Source organism: Epinephelus moara, chromosome 1 (genome assembly GCF_006386435.1).
Source record: "Epinephelus moara isolate mb chromosome 1, YSFRI_EMoa_1.0, whole genome shotgun sequence".
In the NCBI taxonomy this organism is placed as follows: domain Eukaryota; kingdom Metazoa; phylum Chordata; class Actinopteri; order Perciformes; family Serranidae; genus Epinephelus; species Epinephelus moara.
The window spans coordinates 16,297,930-16,321,103 of NC_065506.1; the positions used below are offsets into that span (position 1 = coordinate 16,297,930).

The window sequence follows — 23,174 nt, forward strand, 5'->3', positions numbered from 1 at the left end:
TTCAGGATACTGCAGTGTCTTAGTCTAGGGTGTATTTTGACCCTTCAGGATACTGCAGTGTCTTAATCTAGGGTGTATTTTGACCCTTCAGGATACTGTAGTGTCTTAGGGTGTATTTTGACCCTTCAGGATACTGCAGTGTCTTAGTCTAGGGTGTATTTTGACCCTTCAGGATACTGCAGTGTCTTAGTCTGGGGTGTATTTTGACCCTTCAGGATACTGTAGTGTCTTAGTCTGGGGTGTATTTTGACTCTTCAGGATACTGTAGTGTCTTAGTCTAGGGTGTATTTTGACCCTTCAGGATACTGTAGTGTCTTAGTCTGGGGTGTATTTTGACCCTTGACTACTACTACAAAGTAGAAAGTGAGAGAAAGAAGCAAAGGAATGATGTCATTACAAATCCAAATAATGCATTTAATCTATAGACTGTATAATAAAGATGGACACCATGACAGCTTCCTGAAAGTGAAGCCAAACTATCTTGATCGCCCCCTGGTGATGGCTGGCTGCAGTATAGGTCATAAACCCCACCCCCTCAACGTTAGCGGATGGAATATTGGTCAAAATGTTCAAAGTACCTGTCAAATAAATTTATCCCAAAGATGGTTTCTGCCATTTTGGGTGGTTTTTATCACACTGATGTATGTTCAAGTGTTCATTTCCAAGTTTGGTTTTAATTAGTTATTTGATGTCATGAAAAGGGGTTTGACGTCATGATTGACAGCTGTGTGTCAATCGTTGTGCTCATGATTAATGGCGCCATGCTCACGATTCGAGATCGCTATTGTGGAGACTCTGGCTCCAAGTGATGCCAACAGTGAAAGGCAACAGCGGCCATGTCCAGGATTTTTTGTCATCGTTTTTATACGGTGGGAGTAAGTGGAGACGCATTGTCCAACTTTTTATACAGTCAGTGGTTTAAACCAGTGACAGGTGAGAAAAGAAGCAGTAGGGAAAACAAGGAAGAAGACAAGAACAAGAAAAATAGATGTGCATGTACATTAGGATAACACACTAGAGAGATAGATGGAGTGCCTTTACTGTATGTCAATGTATGTACTTGTGTGTGTTATTAAATGTTACTGTGTGTAAGTATGTGATAGGTTTACAATCGTACTTTGCAACTAAAAGCAGTCATACCAAGAAAAACAGAAATATGTTAAGTATTTAGTATGAGCATATTAATGTAGGACATGACTGCAGTTGAACTAACATACATGTTGTGTGTTGAAGCTAGCAACAAACACTTAGCAGTTTATTTACTGTATGTTTTACAGTAAATACTGCGCGTGTGTGTCTGCATCTTCCAGTCTTTATGTAGCTTGTTAAAAATAAAATTAAAATGTATGGACTTTCATTGATGCTACAGTATAGGAAGCAGAGATGCAGATCAAAGCACACTGAGAGCACCTCGGGAATAATAACATGTAGAATCCTTGACCCTCAGTGAAAGAAAAAAAAAGTAGGAAAAAAAGAAGAAATTAACCATTCATAGGGCGATGCTGGAGGTGCTCTTTGATCACCAATTCTACGCTGCCAACAGCCTTACCACTCAACGACACGGCTGACCTCAGATGTCTCCCTCTTTGTTATCCCACTCTACTACCCTAGTCACCACTAATCTTGGAGGAGATCATCAAAAGGACAATCTTTTGGAAATGTAGCACAGTAAATAAGGACAGCTGTCTCCTGCAAGTCAGATTGTTTTTTGGGGGAGCAGGAAAGCTGTCAGGCTTCCTGAAAATCAAGAGATGTGAGTGGAGTTGGAAGGAAACACATACGCGGGTTAGAATCCAGTGTTATAAAACATGCAGTCGGACTAAACTACTGTATAACCACTTTGGAATGAGTCTGACTGGCACCGTGCTGTGTTTGTAAGCCTCTACAATGCTCACTCCTGCAATGTTCTCTTTTTCCTCCCCTCTTTGCCAAATTCAAATGGATTTTAGTTGTGTTTGACCAGAGCCTTTCGAGTCCCTCACAGACAAAGAAAACAGTCTGGAGTCAGTCTGTGCATATAGATGACACAGCTCCCTCGACTGTGACCGGTTAGCTACAAACTGTTGCATACCCCAGCTTGTAATTGTGATTTGTAATGCACTGTAGCTGCACAAAGACATTCATAAACACTACAAGGTATACATATATATATGCAGGTGCAAGGGTATAATGTGTGCATATGAAAACACACGCACACAGTCTACAGCAAGAAATGTTGCACATAAGGCCGATTAAGTGAACTATCATAGTGTATGTTCAACACATCTGATATACTTAAAATATTGGTTCACCTTTTAGCAATGTTAAGTGAAATATTAGACAATTTATAAGTGTCAATGCTGCGTGAAGTTAAATACTTGCAGAGGCAAGAATAAGATGTGAAAAGAATCTTTTACATATCCGGTCTCTGTGCGTCTGTGGAGAGATGGATGAGTTCTGTCATGGGGTAAGGGTTTGAGTCTTTATCCCCCACAATCCCTTTGGCATAAAATTGAGCATTTACTGATCTGATGATGAAATAGAATCCTTACACAGAGAGGAACTTTTCCTCCTCTGCTCCGAAAGACGGAAAGCTCTAGAAAACAATCGCAGACATCTCCAGCTGCAGTCCCATTAGCCGCAGCGTATTGCAGCAAAGATGTGCTTGTCTGTGTGTGACGCCTGGGTGAAGATGACAGGTGTAACCCACATTCTGCATCTTGTCTAATGTCTTTATGTCTCCTGCATTAGACATGCCACAGCATGGCGCTCTGTTTCAAAGGCGTGGATTATCATCTCCTTATGAATGTCTCAACCCTTTTTTTTTTTAAACATTCATTAAAAAAAAACAACCATTTATCCTCAGCTCTGCAGCATGTTACAATTTGATTCTCTCAGCATGAAAGGGCATTAGTCAAGTGAACAAATGCAAGATAATGTCTTATTGCTTTTATATTGTCTGCATACAGTGGCTCAGTGTCTCAGTCAAAGCATATTTACTAATCACTGCTATGTCTGAGAGGAGGAGCTGACAGGGATGTAAAGACGCCGACCATGGGGGGCCGGCGCTCTCTTGATGCTGTGATGGGCTGATAACACCCCCTGTGATGGGAAATTATCTTATTGCTCCACAGCCGCCATTACACTGCCACCAGGAAGATCCCAGCTCCCCTGCTCTACTTGGCTAAATCAAATCATAGTCAGCATTAAGGAGGTAATCATTCCACCATCAGCCTCCCTCGCTGCACTCTGAAAACCAGGAGGTTCAGGCTACGAAGGGGGTAGGGGGGATTGTAGAAGTAGCCGATGAGAACCATTAGATTGAGTCTTTCTTTCTTGCTTGCTTGTAGCTCTTCATTTTGGGAAATATGCTAAATTGTTACATCAAAAGATTCATACCTCTTTCATATTTCTATGGCAACCACGAGCAGCCTGACAAGTTAGTTTAGCATAGGGCATAACAGCTAGTCTGGCTTTGTCTAAAGCTCAGGCAATCAGCAAAGTCTGGCAACAATAAGACTCCAGGAAGTTACAGTGCCTGACCAAACACCAGTCATATAACTATCTTAAAACAGAATAGACAAACAAGATATGATGTGTTAATTAGTGAGTTTTGAGGTGCTGGTAGGTTGACGGTGTCATGCTAGCTGTTTCCCTTTGTTTCCAATCTTTGTGCTACGCTAAGCTACCAGGCTCCTAGCTATAGCTTTATATTTAACAGACAGATGAGAATGGTATCAAGAGTTTTGGTTTTAGTTTGGCTCTTGATGATGAATTTTAATGTTGATTTGTTTGTGATATTTACACAGGGTTCCTACAATTTAAGGCAAGTTAGATTTAAGACTTTTTAAGACTTTTTTAATGCCACTTGGAAATTTAAGACTAATTTTTCAATTATTAAAATCGAAGAAGAAAATAAAAGCATGAAACAAGATCATTTTGCCCAACAATTTTGCCCAAATGTTTTTGTAACATAAAGGATGACTTGGCGTTTTTGTGTTCCTCACTCTGCATGTAGGATTCTGATCGTGCCAAGTTTGACGAAACTTTTTGCACAAAATACACCAAGCCTTATATCCACTGCCTTCTACTGGTTTCAGCCATGACACTAAATCTTGGTTAAACAGCCAATTTTCACTGAATCTGCACTTCCCCATGTCGTCCAGGGTTTAGTGACAGTTAGCTAGTAGACAGTGGATCCTCTGCTCTGAGCATCCTGATGGAAAAACAAAATATGAGTGTTGCTGCTTCTGCTATCCTGATCTGCAAGCAGTTAAGGTCTGGTGTGTCGGATTTAGTGGCATCTAGACCAGGGGTGTCCAAACTTTTTTGAATGGGTGCTGGAAATAAAATAAAATGAAAAATTACATACAAATAGGATGCAACTGTTTCATCTTTCAGTGAATAAGTATTCACCTTTCAACTGCTTCTGAAAGCATTTCTTTGCTGTGGCCATGTCGGCTACCTAGCAGGAAACTGTTTGGTACAGTAACTGTTCCATTTACTTGTTTACTATCTGTTTGTGAAAACACATCAGTTACACTGGCATAGTTCGTTCTTGGTGCATGTCTGCAAACAGAATAATAGTCCTGCCATCGAAAGGTGAATGGAAAGAAAATGCAAAGAGATCTTGCTTGATTAACCAGTATTGTGCCACTTATAGTATATTTTGAAAGATAAGCCGAGGGCCGCCTAGAGTCAGCCCCCAGGCTGGACTTTGGACATGCTTGTAGTAGGAGAACTAACAGTGGGTCTATCCAGAGTCATTGTTTGGTTTGTCCATTCCAGGCTACTGTAGAACAAGCTCAGTATGTAGATATTAGCAGCTCATGCTAAGGAATTAAAATTCAACCATTTTTATTTTCAGGTGACTACAAACTAATGAAAACACCGTTATGAATATCTTTTACAATATCCTCTATAATATCCTGCCAATGGAAGCCCTTAAATCCAACAAACTGGACCTTTACATAAAAAAGAACTCTTCTCCATCTTGAACCGTGTCTCTGTATATACTGTAAGTACCTTACTGTAACTTACCATCCTCTAAGTATGTTACAGTAGGGAGGTTTTAGTGTGTGTGTGTGTGTGTGTGTGTGGGGGGGGGGGGGGTGAGCCTATTAACTTCCAGCTTTGGCAATATTATAGTCTCAGCATACTCTGCCCACTGAGCTATACAGAATTGCATCTTAATGCTCTTTCATTTTATAAATCCTTTCTCTTCCTTTAGTTTCTGAGTGATCTCTCTCCTCATGGCCATTCTTTCGTCTGTTTCCCGTTTGTACGTTTCTTTTTCTTTCTGTCCCTCTACCCTTTTATTATGCTTTTCATTTTTCCCCAATTCCCATCTCTCTCATGCAGTTCTCCAAGCAGATGCAAATTTTTACCAAATAAAATATGAATAATTCATTTCCCAACAGAGATGTCAGCCACTTAATTATACTTTCTAAACATTTATTTTTCTCCACTGTTTTCTGTCTCCTACTTTATAACCTTGTGTTGCATGGTCAAAAGCTATGGGTCATACAATGAGGCTAACTGAAGTCTTAAATATTTGCACCCACAAATGTGTGCATAAAAAATGGGCAACAGAATAATTAGCCAAGCATGTTATAGATAATGCTCCACCTGCTTTGTTTGTGATGTATGTGTTGGAGGAAAGCTCAGTCTCATGTTTGGGAATGTGCATGGAAAACTGATTATATACTGTGCTAAGTATTATGCTGCTGTGAGACAGGTGGTCTTATAAAATGACAACATAGCATGTCATTTGTTGAGAGATACGCAAATCACTACATATCTTACCTGATACCATTCACACAGCATGTTAGCACCGTCATTGTGAGCATAGCATTTAGATTAGAGCACCTCTGTCTCTGAGTACAGCTTCACAGAGCTGCTAGCATGGATGTAAACATTTATTTTCATTGCATAAAGTCTGCATTAGAAGTTTCTTTCGTACGGCATAAATGCATATGGTCTTCCAGGGACCTCATGAGACATTTTAATATACACCTTAAAATTTGTACAATAATCACACATGGGAAGGCGATCAAAATAAACAACAGCAGTACATCTGCTGGCTAACCAGCACAGCCAACTCACCTTCCTAATTGCTAAGGGTAGTAAGTACATGTAATTTATTGATCATTTGGTGTTGTATTACTAACAGGGATGTCCCAATCCTATCTCAAAGATCAAGTCATTTTTTAACTGATTGGGATCGGCTATACGGAGCTAAATGAGCTCTGTCCGATCCTTTGTTTGCAGCTGTCACACAGGTGCTTTCATGCACAGCAATGCAACAAGTGTAGCTGTGTAAACTCTCCGTTTTCTGTTCTCCTCTGCTAAGGTCCTGTGTGTGGAATAGCTGGGGCTGAGCCCTGCCTGCTGAGAAACACCACAGGTCTAAAAGAAAACGCAGTATGAGATTGTTTAATTTTGTTATATGCCAAAGTTATATACACTTGTTTGATTTAAGCCCAGTGTGTGAATCTCTTGTCTTTGCTTTCAGCTATGACGTATGGTGTTTCACTGTCCTGCTCGTGGTAGAGACAGACAGTGTTGCAGAACTGATGACAACCACATTCACCACCCCACTGCAAGTGAAACAAAAGCCCCTCGAGCAAAAAGCAAATAAGGGTAATATATTAATGTGGCCTGAGCTTCGCAAAAGATGTTCAGATGAAATATAAATATAAATAAATAAATAAACACTCAAATGAATATTGTTCATTCAGGTAACTCAGACACAGGCTGCAACGAATCAACAAACACTGGAGAATAGTTTTGTAAAGGGACAGAGAAACTCCCTCAAGACAGCGACAAGGCAAGAAATATTAAAGTAGGGGTTTGTTATTTCATACTTATTATGTATAGGCTATACATTGGGTTGATTTTAATAACTTTAAAGTACTTGAAGTGTTTGCTGTGCAGTTAAATTATCTAGGCAAATAGAAGTACCGAATCAGGACTCAGTACCGGCAGATACTCAGAATAAAATAACCCGGATCAGGGGCAAAAAAAAACTAGACTGAGACATCCCTAATTATTTAGTGATATAATTAGGCCAAAGCTAGCTAAGAAGAAATGATTGGTTAATGGTCTGCATGGTGCATCCTCCCCTACTTAAAGAAGGAAATTCCCTTGCTCTTCACAAATGTTGCCACTACCTATCTAATAAAGTACTTTACATCTGTAGGACTGACAATCTTGACATGAGCTCTGCAGATGCTGCAGAAAGCATAAATTTACCGTGATATTAAATATACAGCATACTGACATTGGTAGCACTTCTTATTTGGTTTGGGTTGTAGTATTACATTACCTCCGGGGCATGTCAACAGTCCTTGACTCAGCAGCAAAAGTTGTGTGGCAGACAGGGAGGAAAAGGGAATGTAACAGGGTTTAGATTAATGCCATCAGTCAGGTCCAGACTAATGAGAACGGCTCTTACTGTAAGGCAGAATCAGACTTAAGCTCCTCAACATGTTGACAGCTGTGTCCTTGGGTCGATTGTATGAGGAAATCATGACTTAACCTCGACAAGGCACCACAAAGTTATTGCTATTGTTGGATGAAGCCTACATCTTTGTCTTACAAGGACTTTTTAAAGCATTTTGAGGACATAATATGTTAAATAAGGAAAATAGTAAAATTGAGTGTTTAATTAGTTCCCTGACGATGTTAATACATTTTTCCTCTTTTTGTGAAGAAAATGACAAATCCGTAAGTCCAAATAAAGTCCTCCTCTGATGACTATTTACTGTATTTCCAAAGGTCTTGATTGGGGGATTGAAGTGGGGGAACAAAAGATCTCTAGAGTCTCTTCACCCACAAATAATCAGCTTTGGGCCTCTTATTAACTATTCCCCAAAGAGCCATGTTTAATTGCCATGTGTTAATTATTGACTTAGAGGGGAGGGGCTGCAGCACCCCATGCCATTTCCTTCTAAAGCCATTTGGGACTGGCATGCCACAACATGCTACTCATATTCAAGTCCCTCCTGGGCATCCCTGATTTCATCACTAACTACCAACAACAAACAGAACATCACTCAGTTATCCCACGCTGAATAATGTTAATAATATACTATTAAAAACCTGAGAGGAGGAAATGCTCCAAAGGCTCAGAGAGCTTCTATAAAGTAAGTAAGACAACATGGATCACAAGTCACCTACAAATGAAGGAGATTATCTCTTTTGTTTGGTGGCTCCATCCCCATCTCTGTATACATTTCCACTGCAGAGGGCCATAGTGAGAGATAAGCAGAGGCTTACAAAGAGCTGGAGTGGCAGGCGTACCCTGTATGCACAGTCACATGTGCAGCCATCTTGTGCCCCCAATCTGGAGAGATGTAATTCTCTTTGTGTGATAATGGTTCTCAACATGCCTGCGACAAGAGAGAGGAATCCTTGAGGGAATTTGGCAGATGCTTAACCCATTCTAGCTCACAGTGTTTTAGACTGTGGTGCAGCATAACTGCTCGTGGGCTAATACAGGGGTTCAATGAGGGGATGAGACACCCCAACAGATTATTGACTAATGCTATTACTTGGGTATTATGATACAAAATGAGTCATATTTTACTGAGAGATATCCAGTGCTGAAACAATTTGAAGAATAATCAACAATTGCCAAACAATAGATTGAATGAGGGGTAAAAATGAGGGAATTTGCTGCTTTTTCTATTTATTATTATTGTAAACTGAATATTTTGGGGTTTCCTTTTAGTCACTGTTGTCCTATTTAAGAGATTAACAATTGATCTTTTAATGTGAAATTTGATTGTCAGAACAATCACTAATAAAAATAATCATTAGTTTTTTACAATTTAATAAAAATAAAATAATCCATGTCAGAGCACAATTTGGTACAACTGAACTCAACTCAATGAGCAGGGCATTCAGAAAAATAAATACTGCAGTGTGTATCACTATTTGAAAATGTTACTAAAATACCAAAAAGCACCCTATGACCTTCAATCTGCACCTCTGACACATGGGAGCAGTGGCGCCCCTAGAGGTGGCCAGATGGGGCCGCTGAAAGTCTTAGGGTGGCACACCAAAACCAGAAGCTATAACTGAATTTTAGGAATTTTATTATGCTGTTGTAGTATACAGACTAGTTGAAAACTATGTCAGTATGAGTTAAAGGAATATTTGATGGTTTTCAACCCGCTTTATGTCATCACAATGTAGATAGTCTGTGAATATGAACTATGGTAAACTTCTCTCCATCTTGCCCATGTCCAGATCTCCCTGCTGATTTGCTGCAGAGAATCTGCTGGATGACACATTTGTGTCACCCTGTGGGTTTCTGCTGGCTCTTGGGCTGTTGGTCAAACTATAGATTGTACTTCCTCATTTTTGTCTGCTCGCTGCTACCACTGAAACAAAGAATATGAAAGCAGATCAAAAGACAGCCACACCTCTTTCTGTCTCATACAAACTCAGATCATCCGTAAATCTAGATCGAGATTATGTTACTACATTGCCAATTTCTTGTAAAAAAAAAAAAAAATCAGAAACATATTTCAGTGCCCTGTTTAGCTTAAATAAAAAGAAAAGTGTTTGTGAACAGGACGTGGGCGCCATACTGTTTCCTGTATTGTGGCAATGAAGGCTGATTATAGTCAGATCAATCTGTAAAACTAAGCAGCACTATGAACCAGTATTCTGCTACTGTGTTGCCTATTTCTTACCTTAAATGTCTTCAGAAACATATTCTAGCTCATTGTTTAACTGTAATACAAGATTGTTTGTTGCCAGCCAGCTGCCATATTATTTTTGGTAAGACAGCTCACATTGCATCATGCACCAGTGGAAACATTTACTGTTCCGGTGCAGTTCATTCTGGTAGTTGTGGGTTTTCTACCTCTTGAACAAAAGCAAATGCCACGGCCCTTAGCACCAGTTTCAAAAGTATTTGCATCTTTCTACTGCAAAGACGGTTTTAAGACCATCTCTCCAGCAGTGAAATACTTCTTTAAGGACTGGCATACTGATGGTTTCCTATTTTAATGTTGATGTTACTAATTATCTGATGTGCGAAGACTTAACATTTTCAATTCCACAACAATCCTGTTTTATACTCTATGTTATATAGCCTATGAATATACTCTGTAGATAGATAGATAGATAGATAGATACCATACCATACCATACCATGATATATACTATGGCCATGGCTACCCCTGGCCACGCTGTGGTGGTGCTACTGTATGGGACTCACTGAGTAGTAAAGGGCTTAGGAAAAGCTTGCACCAGGTCCAGTTTTAACCTGTCTCTTTTCCTCAGATCTAAAATGGAACCAAGCTAACCCATGCTGTCAGGTACATCTGCAACAAATTGAGTTGCAAACAGGTAGAAAATGCACACGCTTTAATATTCTGCACCCACAGGCTCTGTTTACACACAGCAAAAGACTGGCATCAGGCATATATTTTTAGCAGAGTGGAAATGAATCTAATAAAGCTGTTTTTCATCTCAGTGGGAGCCACACTCCAATCCTTAGTATTTAGTGTGATTGTTGGGCTCTCTACTTTGTGTAACAGTTAACAGGCTGCCTGATTCCTATTTAAGAGCTCATTTAAGCCTGCTTGCTAGCTTCTGACAGCCCGGGCATTTATCACATGGTGCCACATTGTAATAGAATTCTATTCAGAAAAGATTATACCCAGGCTTTCTGATGATAATTTCCACCATCTTCGAGGGCAGAGCTTTTTTTCTCTCCCTCCTTTCCTATTTTCCGCCTGTAGTCTTCTGAGATTCCTTTATAGACTGATTTCCTTCATCATAGTCTCCCTGAGGGGTTTCACTCATTTGTTTCCTGTCTAAATGTAACCGTTACCTGGACATCACCTCTGCATGCCAACTGGACAGATGGCCTCACATATTGGCTATACAGCCACGTGCATGAGAGCTCCATGCTCTATTTCTTACAGCTCATTTACAGTGGATGAATGCAGAGCCTGTGTCACATCAAAAACAGCATGAGGCATTTTAATGTGATGATGGTGCTGCACAGCTCAACACTGATCTGCTTTTTGAGTCATTTTGCTAACCAAACAGTAGTCAGTATCTCCTCTCTGTGACAGCAGGGTGTCAATTTGTGTTTTTGCCCATCGGCTGTTTACCTACTAGCTGACTCAGGTCAAATGCCATACACAGTGCAACTGTAACACAGCTCCATGGTAGCTAATGTTAATTTCTATTTAAATACTTCCATCTGCATTTGAATTTTGTAATTGCTGTGTAACAAACCCAACTATCAAAACACACAGCAGTTATTTATGGGGCTGCATATTGTCTACATTGCAGATAAATCAGACAATTCATGCCACTTCTCAGACTGGTGGTGTATGCAAATGATGCACTTTTATAGTGTTGCTGACAGCATCTTTGGAATATCAACATGGGCACATTTGGCTTGTGAACACAAAAACTCCAAACTGCAAACTACAGAGATCCATTTCAGCTTGCCAACAGAAAAGAGACTGGTGGCTTTTTCCAGCACTTGCTAATGAGTCAAAATGTCTAATTCTTCATATTTCACGGTCTGTAATCTGCGACATCAGCTATGCATGTGTTGAGTCAGCACGCCAAATTAAGTATTAAAAGTGCCTCTGAACACTGTGATGTTTAGAAACCAACAAAGGCGGTGCATGGGGCCGAGATGAAAAATACATTTTATGGCAGAGCAGTGGGTAAACATGCTTTTGATAGTTGAAAGTTATTTTTTTCCCTTCTTTATTTTCAGGACTGACTAAAAACGCAAACAACCACTTTGTGCAGTCCTGTTTCATTTAATGTGTTACACGTACACACTGGTTTTGATGAGAATTAGAGCCTCCCAGTGTCCTTGTACTTCAAGTACCCACTCTGAGACTGAGTTTGTGAGTTCAATAACACTCATAAAAGTACCCCGACAGGAGGGCACAGATTAATATAAACGCACATGCTATTATTTAAAGTACCTACCACGCATTATGCAAATATCTAAAGAGAGACTTTTTTTTCAGTGAACAGTGTTTCTATTTGATATTTCAAAGCAGTGGACTTTTTTTAATAATGCAGCGTGCCTTGATATACAGTTAACCCAATATGTTAACCAATGTGCTGCTGTGCATTTGCATCACTGTTTGTTTTTATCAAGTAGTTTATATTTAACCAGTTTCTGCTATATTACCATCCTCACATTCTGCATGGATTATTAAAGGTCAAGTACAATCGCCCTTCCATCACATCTTAGCTTGGTTGTTGTAAGAGATGTGACTCTTAAAGATGTTACACAGAGCCACCGCACCTTACTTCAGCTAATGAGACAGCACAGAATCACTCAGTCTAACAGACAGGTGTGTATGATAACTTGCTGTATGATGTGTTGGTAGTGTCTCAGTTAGCAGATTTCTCTCGAGGCTGAGTCCCAGCAGACAGGAACAGCTGTCCCTGTCACGGCGGCCCAATGGCCATCTGAAAACAGCCACCTGCCTTCTCAAAACTCCAGGGATTGACCAATGGATTGTCCACTTCTTGAGTGCATGGATTATGGTATTAGTCTAACACGGAAAAGCAGAGCGAAATCTCCAGGAAGCAGATCCCATTGTCACACAACTGATGTGAGGGCCAATGACAAAAAGGTTTATGTCTTTGAAGGAACTAACCCTGATAAGCTGCGAAGAAGAGTGGGGATAGTACAGTGGAGTAGAAATGACTACTATCTGGCTCCCACAGCCAGATGAGCACGCAGTGACAGTGCACCCAGAGAGCACCTTATCACTGAGGCATGTGGAAAGATAAATGAGAGAATCTGCACTCTTAAAATTTAATTGCAGTCTGCAGTAATAACCTTTCTGCAGGCAGGCACCGTGGGAAGCTGTGGGAGCACAGGGGAGCCTTTTTAGCTGGCTGGGGGATTCTTAAGGCGCCTTAGGGGGTGATCCCAGAAACGGCAGCAAATGGCTTTGGTACCACATGCTGACTGGTGCTGAGACAGGCCAGCTGTTCAGTCTACTTGGCAGCAAGGCATCTCTAAAGCAGAGCAGCAGACGAGTGGAGGGTGCTGAGCGGGGAGACGGCTTGCTCCCTTTTCATTAAACAGCTACTCAGATCTGCAGCATTAGTCATGTAACTTCTTGCATGTGTTACTTTTTGGATTCTTCACCCTTTTTTAGCTGGTGAGAATCTGGTGGAAAACCAGTCTCTTTGTTGCTCACCCCAAGATTAGTGAGGTGTTAATTTATCCAGTGCTCTTTCTCTCCTTTTGAAGATGTAACACGCACCCATTACGTCAGCTAATCTGTTCCTCTGCTCGTCTGGCTGCCTGGTTCTTTTTTTCTCTGCCCTCTTTCACTCCCACTCTCTCTGTTTCATTTGGGTGGGGTCTCTGGAGCCTTTGCCTCCATTCCCTGGAGGTCATCCTCTCCTGTCTCCTCCTCGCCACAGACGGTGGGCAATGTGGCAGCCTCGCCGCTCAGCTCATTATCGCCCACGCTGGGCCCACAGAGGGCATGGCACTGTGGAACATTGCTCGGCCTTCACAGCCAGCTGTCAGGGCTTTCCTCTCCCTGAACTGGGGAGGCTGGGGTTCCTGCCTCTATATGGATGGTAACACCGCAAAAACCCATCCATTCAAAGATAAAACTTTGGCTTGCAGGGGCTGAGAAGATGGACACCTTGCTCAGTATGCCCTAATATGAAATGCTTTCTGTGAAAGAAAATCATTTTTCTCTCATATTACAGTCCAGTTGAAATTGTATTTTAAGTAGAGCTGTAATTAATTGATTAGTTGTCAGTTATTAAATTAATTGCAAACTAATTTGATAATTGTTTAATCAGTCTGAGCAATGTTTCAAGAAAATAGTCTCTGATACCAGCTTCTTCAATGTAAATATTTTTAGTTTTTTTTTTTTTTACTAATATATTACAGTAAACTGAATATCTTTGGGTTGTGGACAAAACAGTACATTTGAGGATGACATCTTGGGCTTTGGGAAACACTGATTAACATTTTTCACCATTTTCTGGCATTTTATAGACATCCTGCGTCCCTGATACAATCTGAAAACACACAATCAATATGGAGGTGTTCCGGGGACATACCCTATTATTTTCCCTGATAATGCAACATTGTAAACAACAAATCTGTGTTGAGACAGTGGTGCTGCATGACCTACCTAGTGCTGAAAATATTCCTCATGTTACAGAAACCACTGGGAGTGAAAATTGTGTTTTAGATGTTATTATCATACTGTCTGCACTTTTGTTCTGTGCTCTGCACAGATCTGACAACTGGTCCCCGGAGACTGCCGGCAGACAATAACCTTATATTTTTAGGTTCATAAAATGTACTCATGTCGATGATGACCTGATGATGCTTCACTGTCTCGGGGGTTGTGCCGTGTTTTTTCCCTTGATAACACTACATTATAACAATGTGCTTGTGCCACTTATCGATATCTTATGTCAATGATAACCTGATGATGTTTATTGTCCAGGGGACGCACCGTGCTGAGAAGATATTTTCACTGGCTGCCACCATTTTCTTGCTGTATATTATGTATATCATAAATCTTGCGCAAGACCAGACCCTGTGTTGTCTCAAGTGAAAGGAAAACATAAAAAGTCTTCTCAGAAAGACTTATACTTTTCAAAATGTTGAACTATTACATTTATACAATAGCTTATTTAAATTTTTATGGATTATTCATATATTAATATTCATCACATATTACAATCATATATCAAATCTGATTTACCTTTAATTGAGCAGATGATTTTTGTTGCTCTGTGTACTCAACTCAAGATGTCATATTTGTATTATGTTTTGTAATTAAAGACACATATACAGTCTATGGTTTTGTAAATAAAGTTTTCAGATTTGGGATTTTATTTGTTTAACTTTCAGATAAATTTTTTAAGTACATGAAAATAACCATAACTAAAATTTGTTATAAAGTAGAAATTTTGTTGGGGACCACCTGCAGGACCAGGGGACTCATTACATTGAAAATCTATCAACATAACTAACTGATTATATACCTAGAAAATAACTGACAGATTAATCAACAATGACAATAAAATAACCATTAGTTGAAGCCCTAATTACAAAAGTATCTAGTTTCAGTATTGTGACATATTTCCTAGTGAAACAGGATAGGCAGGCAGAATAAAATGTTGGGAGGAAATTGATTTGATTGCTGAAAAGTGGGTGTGTCATGGAGACATGATGCTCCTTGTAGCTGCTGCAGCTGTCCACTGTAAAATGCTATTAAGCATAATCTGGAGCTGTCAGACATCCCACCTTCCTCAAAGTGAATAAATTATAGATTGAACATTGATTGGATATTGATATAAGAAAACAAAGAAATCTATTTTTTGGATTTTGTTTTATATGACTGAGGAGGTGATCTAAAGGGGATGGAAGTGCATTTTTCATTTCATCTCAACTTTAAAGGGAAACCTAAATACAAATGTTAAGTGTTAAGTGTTAAGTAAGTCAATATTTGTGAACATGAGTTACTCTCTCTTAAAGCCAGAAACCAGCGAAATAAGTCTCAAACTTGTGATGTCACAAGATATAAAGTGTGGAGCTGCTCCATAGACAGCGAATGGAGGACTGATACTGTGAACCCACAGAATGTTTGTTTTCCTTGCTCTCAGTGTTGTCTAAAACATGTTTCATGATTCATTGTTTCTGAGCAGCTCAAGACTTTGTACTTGATGACATCACAAATTTGAGTTTTAGCACACATAGTTTTTGGATTCGGAAAGAGTCTTTTATGTTTACTTATATTTTTGCGTTCTCAGAGACCACAGGAGAAACATGTTTGAATTCTGAAAATGGATGTAGTTACCCTTTAAGTGTGAAGTGTTTAAGTGAGATGTCACATGAGACAGAGACTGTACTCCATGAGGTGAAAGGCAATAAAGGGGAAACCCTTAGCACCCAACTGCTGCAATTTGCATCAAAATGAACTCTCTAAGTTAAAACTCAGTCAGATGTGAACATGCAGACATGATATACATATTTATAGATTAAGTGTGACTTACACTTTCCCAGAACTCGCCTGTGAATCATCATGTTCTTCAGCTTTTTTCAGCGTCAGAGTAATCCAGTGATAGTTGTCCTTACATTCATGGATTCATTACAGCTAATCTGCCACACTTTCAATGGTGCCAATCTGCCAAAATGTAAACAAATTTGGGCTAAAAAGTTCACGTTTGTTAATCTACTTTTTTCTTGTTTTACATTAAAGTTGACATGGCATTTACCTCAATATGTCTAAGGAGGGGCCCCTCAGTGTCAGACTTTCAATACCCCTGGTTTAGAAGACTCTGATGATGATTGATCCCTTTTTTGGAAGAGTTATGAGGGACCTGCAACACCTAGATGACAGCGGGTGTTCAGTGGCTGCACAAACATCAAGGGAATTCAACTTTGGGGTGCACTACTGCATTAACAACAAAATAAAGCCGAGCCTTACACTGAGGACGAGCCAGCACCCTGCCTTACCGCCACTGTCCACTCTTCGGAATAAATCTACACAACACAGCTGTCAGCACCACTTCATCTTGACTCACCTTCTCTTGGTACTGCCGTCGAGATGAGTCTAGGGATTGGATTAAAGCTGTGGCGTGGCCCACAAACATAGCGTAGCAGGTAGCGCCCACAATCATGCTGAGGATGGTCAGCCACACGTCTGTCATGCCCACCGGGGGGTACATGCCATACCCAATACACAGCATGTGGCTCATAGCTTTAAAAAGTGCGTAGGAGTACTGCTGTCCCCATGTGTCGTTCTGTATGAAACAGAGGAGATGGGGTGAGTTAGGGTGAGTACATTGGAACACTTTATCTTTCTATCTTGCTCACTCTTTATCTCTCTCATAAGGGTGTTGATGGCACATTAAAGGTCAATGAGTACCCTGACAGCTCACACACACGCACACACATCCAATTACTTAAGACAAAACTAATGGCAGACGTCTACTTCTGGCTGCCTTGGTTCAATACAGAGCAGATGGCAGGGTAAAACATACTTTTCAATATGCAAACATTTGGAGCAAGCAGACATTTGGGCAAGAGCCTAAAACAGAGCCCTGAGAATGGGCGGATGGAGCGTGAGACACTGGAGGCTTGCATGACAGAAAGTAGGTCAGCTATTTAGAAAAATGTGATTTCTCTGTGAGTTTTCTCATTTGTAGATAAATTGCCCCTTTTTCCTTTAGATCCCGGTGGTAGTTCATGGCAAATCAATATCAACTCTCTCCTGGGGGTGACATGTCCAAATTGCTTTCAAACTCATTTCCACGGCGGAAAAGCTGAGAGAGATAGCAATTTTATTAGTGCCCTCCTGAAAAGGTAAGGAGCGATGACCCAGCAAGATAATGGGACAGCTACTGTAAAAGAAGACAAAAAATGTCTCCTAATGATTCTAATCAGAGCCAAACCAACCGTGACTGAGTCAATACAAACTCTTTGTCTAGCAGGTAATGTGAGCGAAACATGAGGAGCTTTCCATCAGAGAGGTGGCTGCCCCCGAGGCTCGAATTAATTCAGAAAGATATATTTGTTATTCTGTCACATTGAGAGCCATTCTTCTACGTAATGCAATTAATTAGACAGTGTTTACTGTGGGAAACAAAACAAACTCCATTCTGATGTTAATGAGAGGCCGCATCCCTCACGCGGGATTTTAAACTAAGTACATTATGAGTGTTCCTCCTCACATCTCAGGGCCTCTGCACTCCTCGATGCAAAGGAGGCTGTTTGTGGATGCGGAAATCCGAGGAAGGCAGCCAGTGCAACCTCTGTGGAAGTTTTGGAAACACGACTCTGAGCTGTAACAACATGAGGAGTAGAAAATGCCTAAATATAATCTAGTCAGAACTGCATGAAATCATCTTGTGACAAGGCATTTGGCATGTGGGCCCATATTCCAGAGTCACTGAAATGGAGGTATTAAGACATTTAAGGAAAGGAAGGCTGGGTTTTTAGGCTTTAATGGTAGTGAAGGTAAAAGTAGGGCTTGTTTTTAAGAACATAACAGTAAAGGCAACATTTCTCTGAAAATGCAAACAGGTTTTTTTCCTGGTTTTGTTGTGGCTTTGTGTCAAACAGTATTATTTCTGCATTTGCAAACTTAAGGTTCTTAAGGTTCAAATACCGTGTTTGTCAGAATAAAACAAAGAGATACAGCAAACCTGCAGAAAAAGACATCAAATCCAGTCCTAATCCATGCATACTGTACTGTATCTTAATGACGAGCCACAGTTAACAATATGTTGCCTGACAGCTCAGCATTATGTAACCTAAAAGAATCCCCGTGCAACTTGGCTTTATGCATATTGAACTAGTAGTAAAATGCATCTTTTATGGTGGTGAAGGGAATTGAATTTAAAAAAAATAATAAAAATGGTCACCACATGCAACGCATAAGCCGAATGTGTGCCTTTTGTTTTAATCTAAATGAATCCACACAACTAACAGACAAATAGGATGGTTGAACTGGAAGGCTGCTCAAAGCGGCTGCTGGTTTAATCCCCAAGTACTGACGAGGTCCCTGAGCAAGACCGCCTCACCTGAGTGTGTGCATCTCTGCACAGACAGGTATGGAAAACAAGCTAAAATTAGCTAAAGTGTGAAACATCTCAAGGGACAGTGGTTTGCAACATCTGTCGTTTCTTATGATTAAATAGAACAAGTGAGCATGTCAGGGAGGCAGTGAGGCGTGATGAACCAAATGCATCATACCTTGAGCGATGTAACTACTCATGTGACATCTGTTCTGGCACGGAGAGCTGAACATACCGCTGACTAGAAGCTGGTTTGTGTAGAACTCTAAGTTGGCTTCTTTGAATTTGTTGTTTTGTTGCCACCGTTTAAAAATATCTTTCTGTTTATAAATGTATTATTCTGTCTGTCTTGTATCATTAAATTACTTCAAAAAAAGTTATTTCAGCCTGTATTATAAGTATTAAATTCTAATGAGAATAATGCTGTGTATTTTTCTACAAAGAGAATTGTGACAGAGAACTGCTGTGATCATTATATGGAGATTAAACGGCTGAATGCAATAAAATGGAGACACTTTAAACTAAAAGATATTGCCATGAAACATCCTTCCATTTTTTGTTTGTATTACAAATTTTCTGTAGTTGTATGTTTAAATATGCAAATAGTCTAATCAAATATTATACTGATTTTCATACATTTCCATAACAGAAATCTAACCATTGAATAAAGCCACGTTCAAAATTCTTGTTTCATTTTGTTGACATATTAAGAGTCAAAGGTTTTTAAAGAGGGAGTTTTAGCTATCTCTTTTTTATTATTCCATGAATCAGAAAATATTGTCAAAAGCTATAAGAAAAGTAGGAATAAAATGTTACATAAATCATGCTGTGAATGATATATGAATAAAATCCTCTGTAAAAAACCCCAGAATATGGACAGGGATAAAACTGGAACATTTGGTGAGTGTAAGTGCTACTGAAGAGGAGATTTCTGACTCAACAGTATGACAGAAAACTTGTTTTGAGAAAATGGCCTTTCTTCTACACAGTTTGAGACAAAAACAAGATACCACAGGTACAGGGGGTAAAAATTCTATCTGATAGATATCATCAAAGTATAAACTTAAGCAGCTTGTTGCTTACATTAAGACAATTATTTTTTTGTAAGTTTTCTGATATGATATGTCTAAATATGCAAATGAGTAAATGTGCACATTTTGCATACATTATCCGGAGCTAAAATGTGAACTAAAATAAAGAGCTAAATGAGTATTTTTGGACATTTCTTTTCCACTAGTCTGAAAGATGACAAGTTATAGAAGCAAAATAACCCAGAATCTCAAAATTGACCAGTGCAGTCTCCTCTAAATTGACAGAGGAAAACCTGCTTGGTTGAAATGTCGCCAATAAATCTATACAATCCAAGAAGCTCATATTCCACCATCTTTTTAGTTTTTTATTGAAATGAGTTGCAGACCACACAAAAGCCCATCCACTGCCCTACTGACACCTACATTGACACGTGTATCGATAAGCCATCAGTTAAGAGAGCCGCTCTCTCCGGCTGCATTCCTTATGGCTTAAATAAATGTTGATTTATCGGTATGTTGTACTGACAAGAGAAGCATTCACTGATGTCAGATCAATTGGGCTTCCTTTGGAGCTACGCTCTTTTATAACATGCTAATTTAGCATGAGGGCCATCAGCTGCGGGTGATTCAGAGTCGCACATCAGGTGTGACACAGTCCGCCTCTATTGGCAAATAAAAGAGAACTCTATTATGAGCCGGGCTTTAACAGAGACTCTTCTACAGCAGCTGTTTTGACAATGCGGCAAAATTAAAGCACAGCATGAGTGCTTACTGGAAACTGTCAATATTCAACCAATATCGAATGAATGAGGGCCGCCTGTCCTCCTTGGAAAATCAATGCTCCCTGCACAGCCTCAGTGTGTCTCTCCTTTCACAATATGGACAGATGTCAGGAGCTCCAAATAAATAAAAATAAGCAGCAAATTGAATGAGTGTGGGCAAACGCAGCAGATAAATATATTTGATTTGGGGCTTAAAATGACAGATATGCGAGGCAATCTTTCCCGGGATGCTAAAGGGTTTTAGTACCATAATTACTGAAGCTGACGGATGAGATGAGACAGGGCATAATCTGATTCCAAGAGGCAGGAGGACTCGGTGCAGGAGAAGCACTTACCACCATCTTATTTTTGGACACCCAGCAGTCGGCGGGGAAGTCCTGCAGCATGGGCACCAGGAACTGCAGGCAGCCGTCCCAGTGACAGAGCAGCAGCATCATGCCGATCAGGTTGACTATCCTCACCATGGCGCTGGCTAGGTCATAGGTCATGTGGAAGATCTGAGGGGTGGGAGAGGAAGGAACCAGGCAACGAGTTAGGGTAGGATGATTCATCACACTGATAGTCAAGTCCCTGAAATCTCTCCAGATTACAAAACACACACACATCCTCAAGGGAGATTTTCCTCTTCTACAACAGTTCAATGACTTCTGAATTTATTTTCTGATCACACCACGCACAGGCTTTGCGGTTTAGCAATTAGATAACAAACTGCTTAGCCAGTAGCTTTTTACATCGCACACAGATGAGCTGGTGGATGCAGATGTTGCTGTTCTGAGAATGGTCCACTGGGGATGGTCAGCAGACTGGGACCAGCGCTTTATCTCCCCTGCTGCTGAATCGCTCTTATCATCAGCCGCTCAGCCAAACACAATAATGGTACAAGGGTAGAGGTGGCTGCGCTCCTGGGGTGAGAGCGTTCACCGGCTGGGTTTGTTAATCCTAATGATAAATATACTCATAAGGCGCTCCAGGACTTCTGGGCTGGTGTAGATTTTAATGGCCTCAACCATTCAAAGCCTCTTAATCCCATTGAAGACCACGGTGTGCACTGCTAACCGCTCCACTCCTTATTAAAATCCACTCAGCGCCATTTAAGGGTTTGTGACTGAGAGGGGATATTCCATCTTCACTTTGTCGTTCAGCAGTAGGTGATGATGAAGAGGAGGATGAAGACATCATCATATTGTCACCTAAACTATAATCTCAGTCTTTGTTCCTAAAGCACTGAGCTTGTTTATTTTTCAGTTTCCATCTGAGTGCATACAAATGTGAGTGCGCATCTGTGTTTTTCTCTGTGTGCGTGTTAAGAAGAAGGCTGGCAGGGATCAGTGTGGTGTTTGTCCGGGACAGTGTGGGTGCTGCTGCACCATCAAATCACATCAATTTAGCTCCGTCAACAGGCCAGCATGAAGCCAGAGGTATGCCCGGGAAAATGTGCCCGGGCGAGGAGGGGAGCCAGGCTCTCTCAGAGTGGATGGAGACATCCCCACTCACGCACTCTCTGTCTGTCCTCACAAACACACAAACACACACACACTGAAACTCTACGTGTCTCTCTACTGCTCTGTCCCTTTCCTTCTTTCTTTGGGCTCTTGTTCAAAATGTTTAGCCTTCGGCACTTTTACATCACCTAAGCTGAATCATTCGCTCAGTTGCACCTTTTCCTGCTCAGCTGACCAAATCCACTAATTTTCTCCACTTCTGTTCACAGCTGCACAGCAAACGTGAGCTATTGTTTTATTTTCAGGAGTCAGTCTTCTTTAAGTGCATAAGTAAGTTATGTTATCTAATAAGCAATGTAGTGTGATGCCAAATTTCCTGCTGGAGCCGTAATGGCATTCCATAACATTAAAGTGTTAAATTCACTCTGTGGCGAATGAATAAATCATGAGGTACCCCTTTCCATCTCCCACATTGAGCTTGATATATTTTTCATTCGTGAAATCGTATTTTCAGACAGGAAGAAGAAGTTTTCTAAAACACAGACTGCTTTTTTAAAATCTATAAAAACTTGCTGAGCAAGATGTGAACTCCAATACAGCAATTTCTGGGACATTAAGGACTAACAAAGACATAAAGCAAACGAGCGCACAGTGTATTGTTTACATTCTAAATGATTATATTTAAATCAGTCATTTGAGATTTCGACATAATTACCATTGCAATATTACATTTACCCTCAGGCTCTCCGCATGAGGAAGCTGCATATGTTGTTGAAGAGAGGAATGAGCTGCCTCTTTATGCCTAATGCTACAGTGTATAAGCAGGATATTTAGGTGTAATTGAAGAGATATAAAATGTCAAATGTCTTACTCAATTTGTTTTTTCCAAATTTGTTTTATCTCTAGCGTGCTCTGATAAATGATGAAAATTAAAGGGGCACTCCACACATCAAAATTAGCTTACTTGTCACTGGGGTAGTAATAAAGCATGTGAAAATTAGTTGAATATTTTTTTGTGGTTCTGGGAGAACTCTTCAAAGTTTGAGAAAATAACCCTGATGATGTCATGGTGATGTCATCAGGGTTATCTCGTCTTGTGCTTGAAAAAAATTTGAACAGAAAGACTATTTAAGAAACTGGGCACTTGGAGTTTGATAGATGGGTCAAATGAAAGACTCTATGGAGTTGCATTGTGGGAATTGTAGGATCCAATCTTTCTGTAAAAAATAAATGTAAAAAATAAAATAAAAAGCCTCTACTGCATCAATCTTGACCATCCCATCTAAATATGTTTTAATACATATGTGGCGGGGGGGGGGGGGGGGGGGGAGAGCCCCCTCATATTCAAATACGTCTTAAAT

General features: G+C 40.2%; 1 protein-coding gene across 1 annotated transcript in view; it reads right to left on the reverse strand.

The window, feature by feature from the left end:
* The window catches only part of hcn4 (hyperpolarization activated cyclic nucleotide-gated potassium channel 4), an 83,462-nt gene that overhangs the window by 21,745 nt on the left and 38,543 nt on the right, over positions 1-23,174 (reverse strand). Inside the window, exons 3-4 of the mRNA XM_050045683.1 lie at positions 20,707-20,868; positions 16,564-16,782 (exon numbers count right to left, since the gene is read on the reverse strand). Of these exons, the coding sequence (XP_049901640.1) occupies positions 16,564-16,782; positions 20,707-20,868 (381 nt within the window). The remainder of the gene's footprint in view (positions 1-16,563; positions 16,783-20,706; positions 20,869-23,174) is intronic.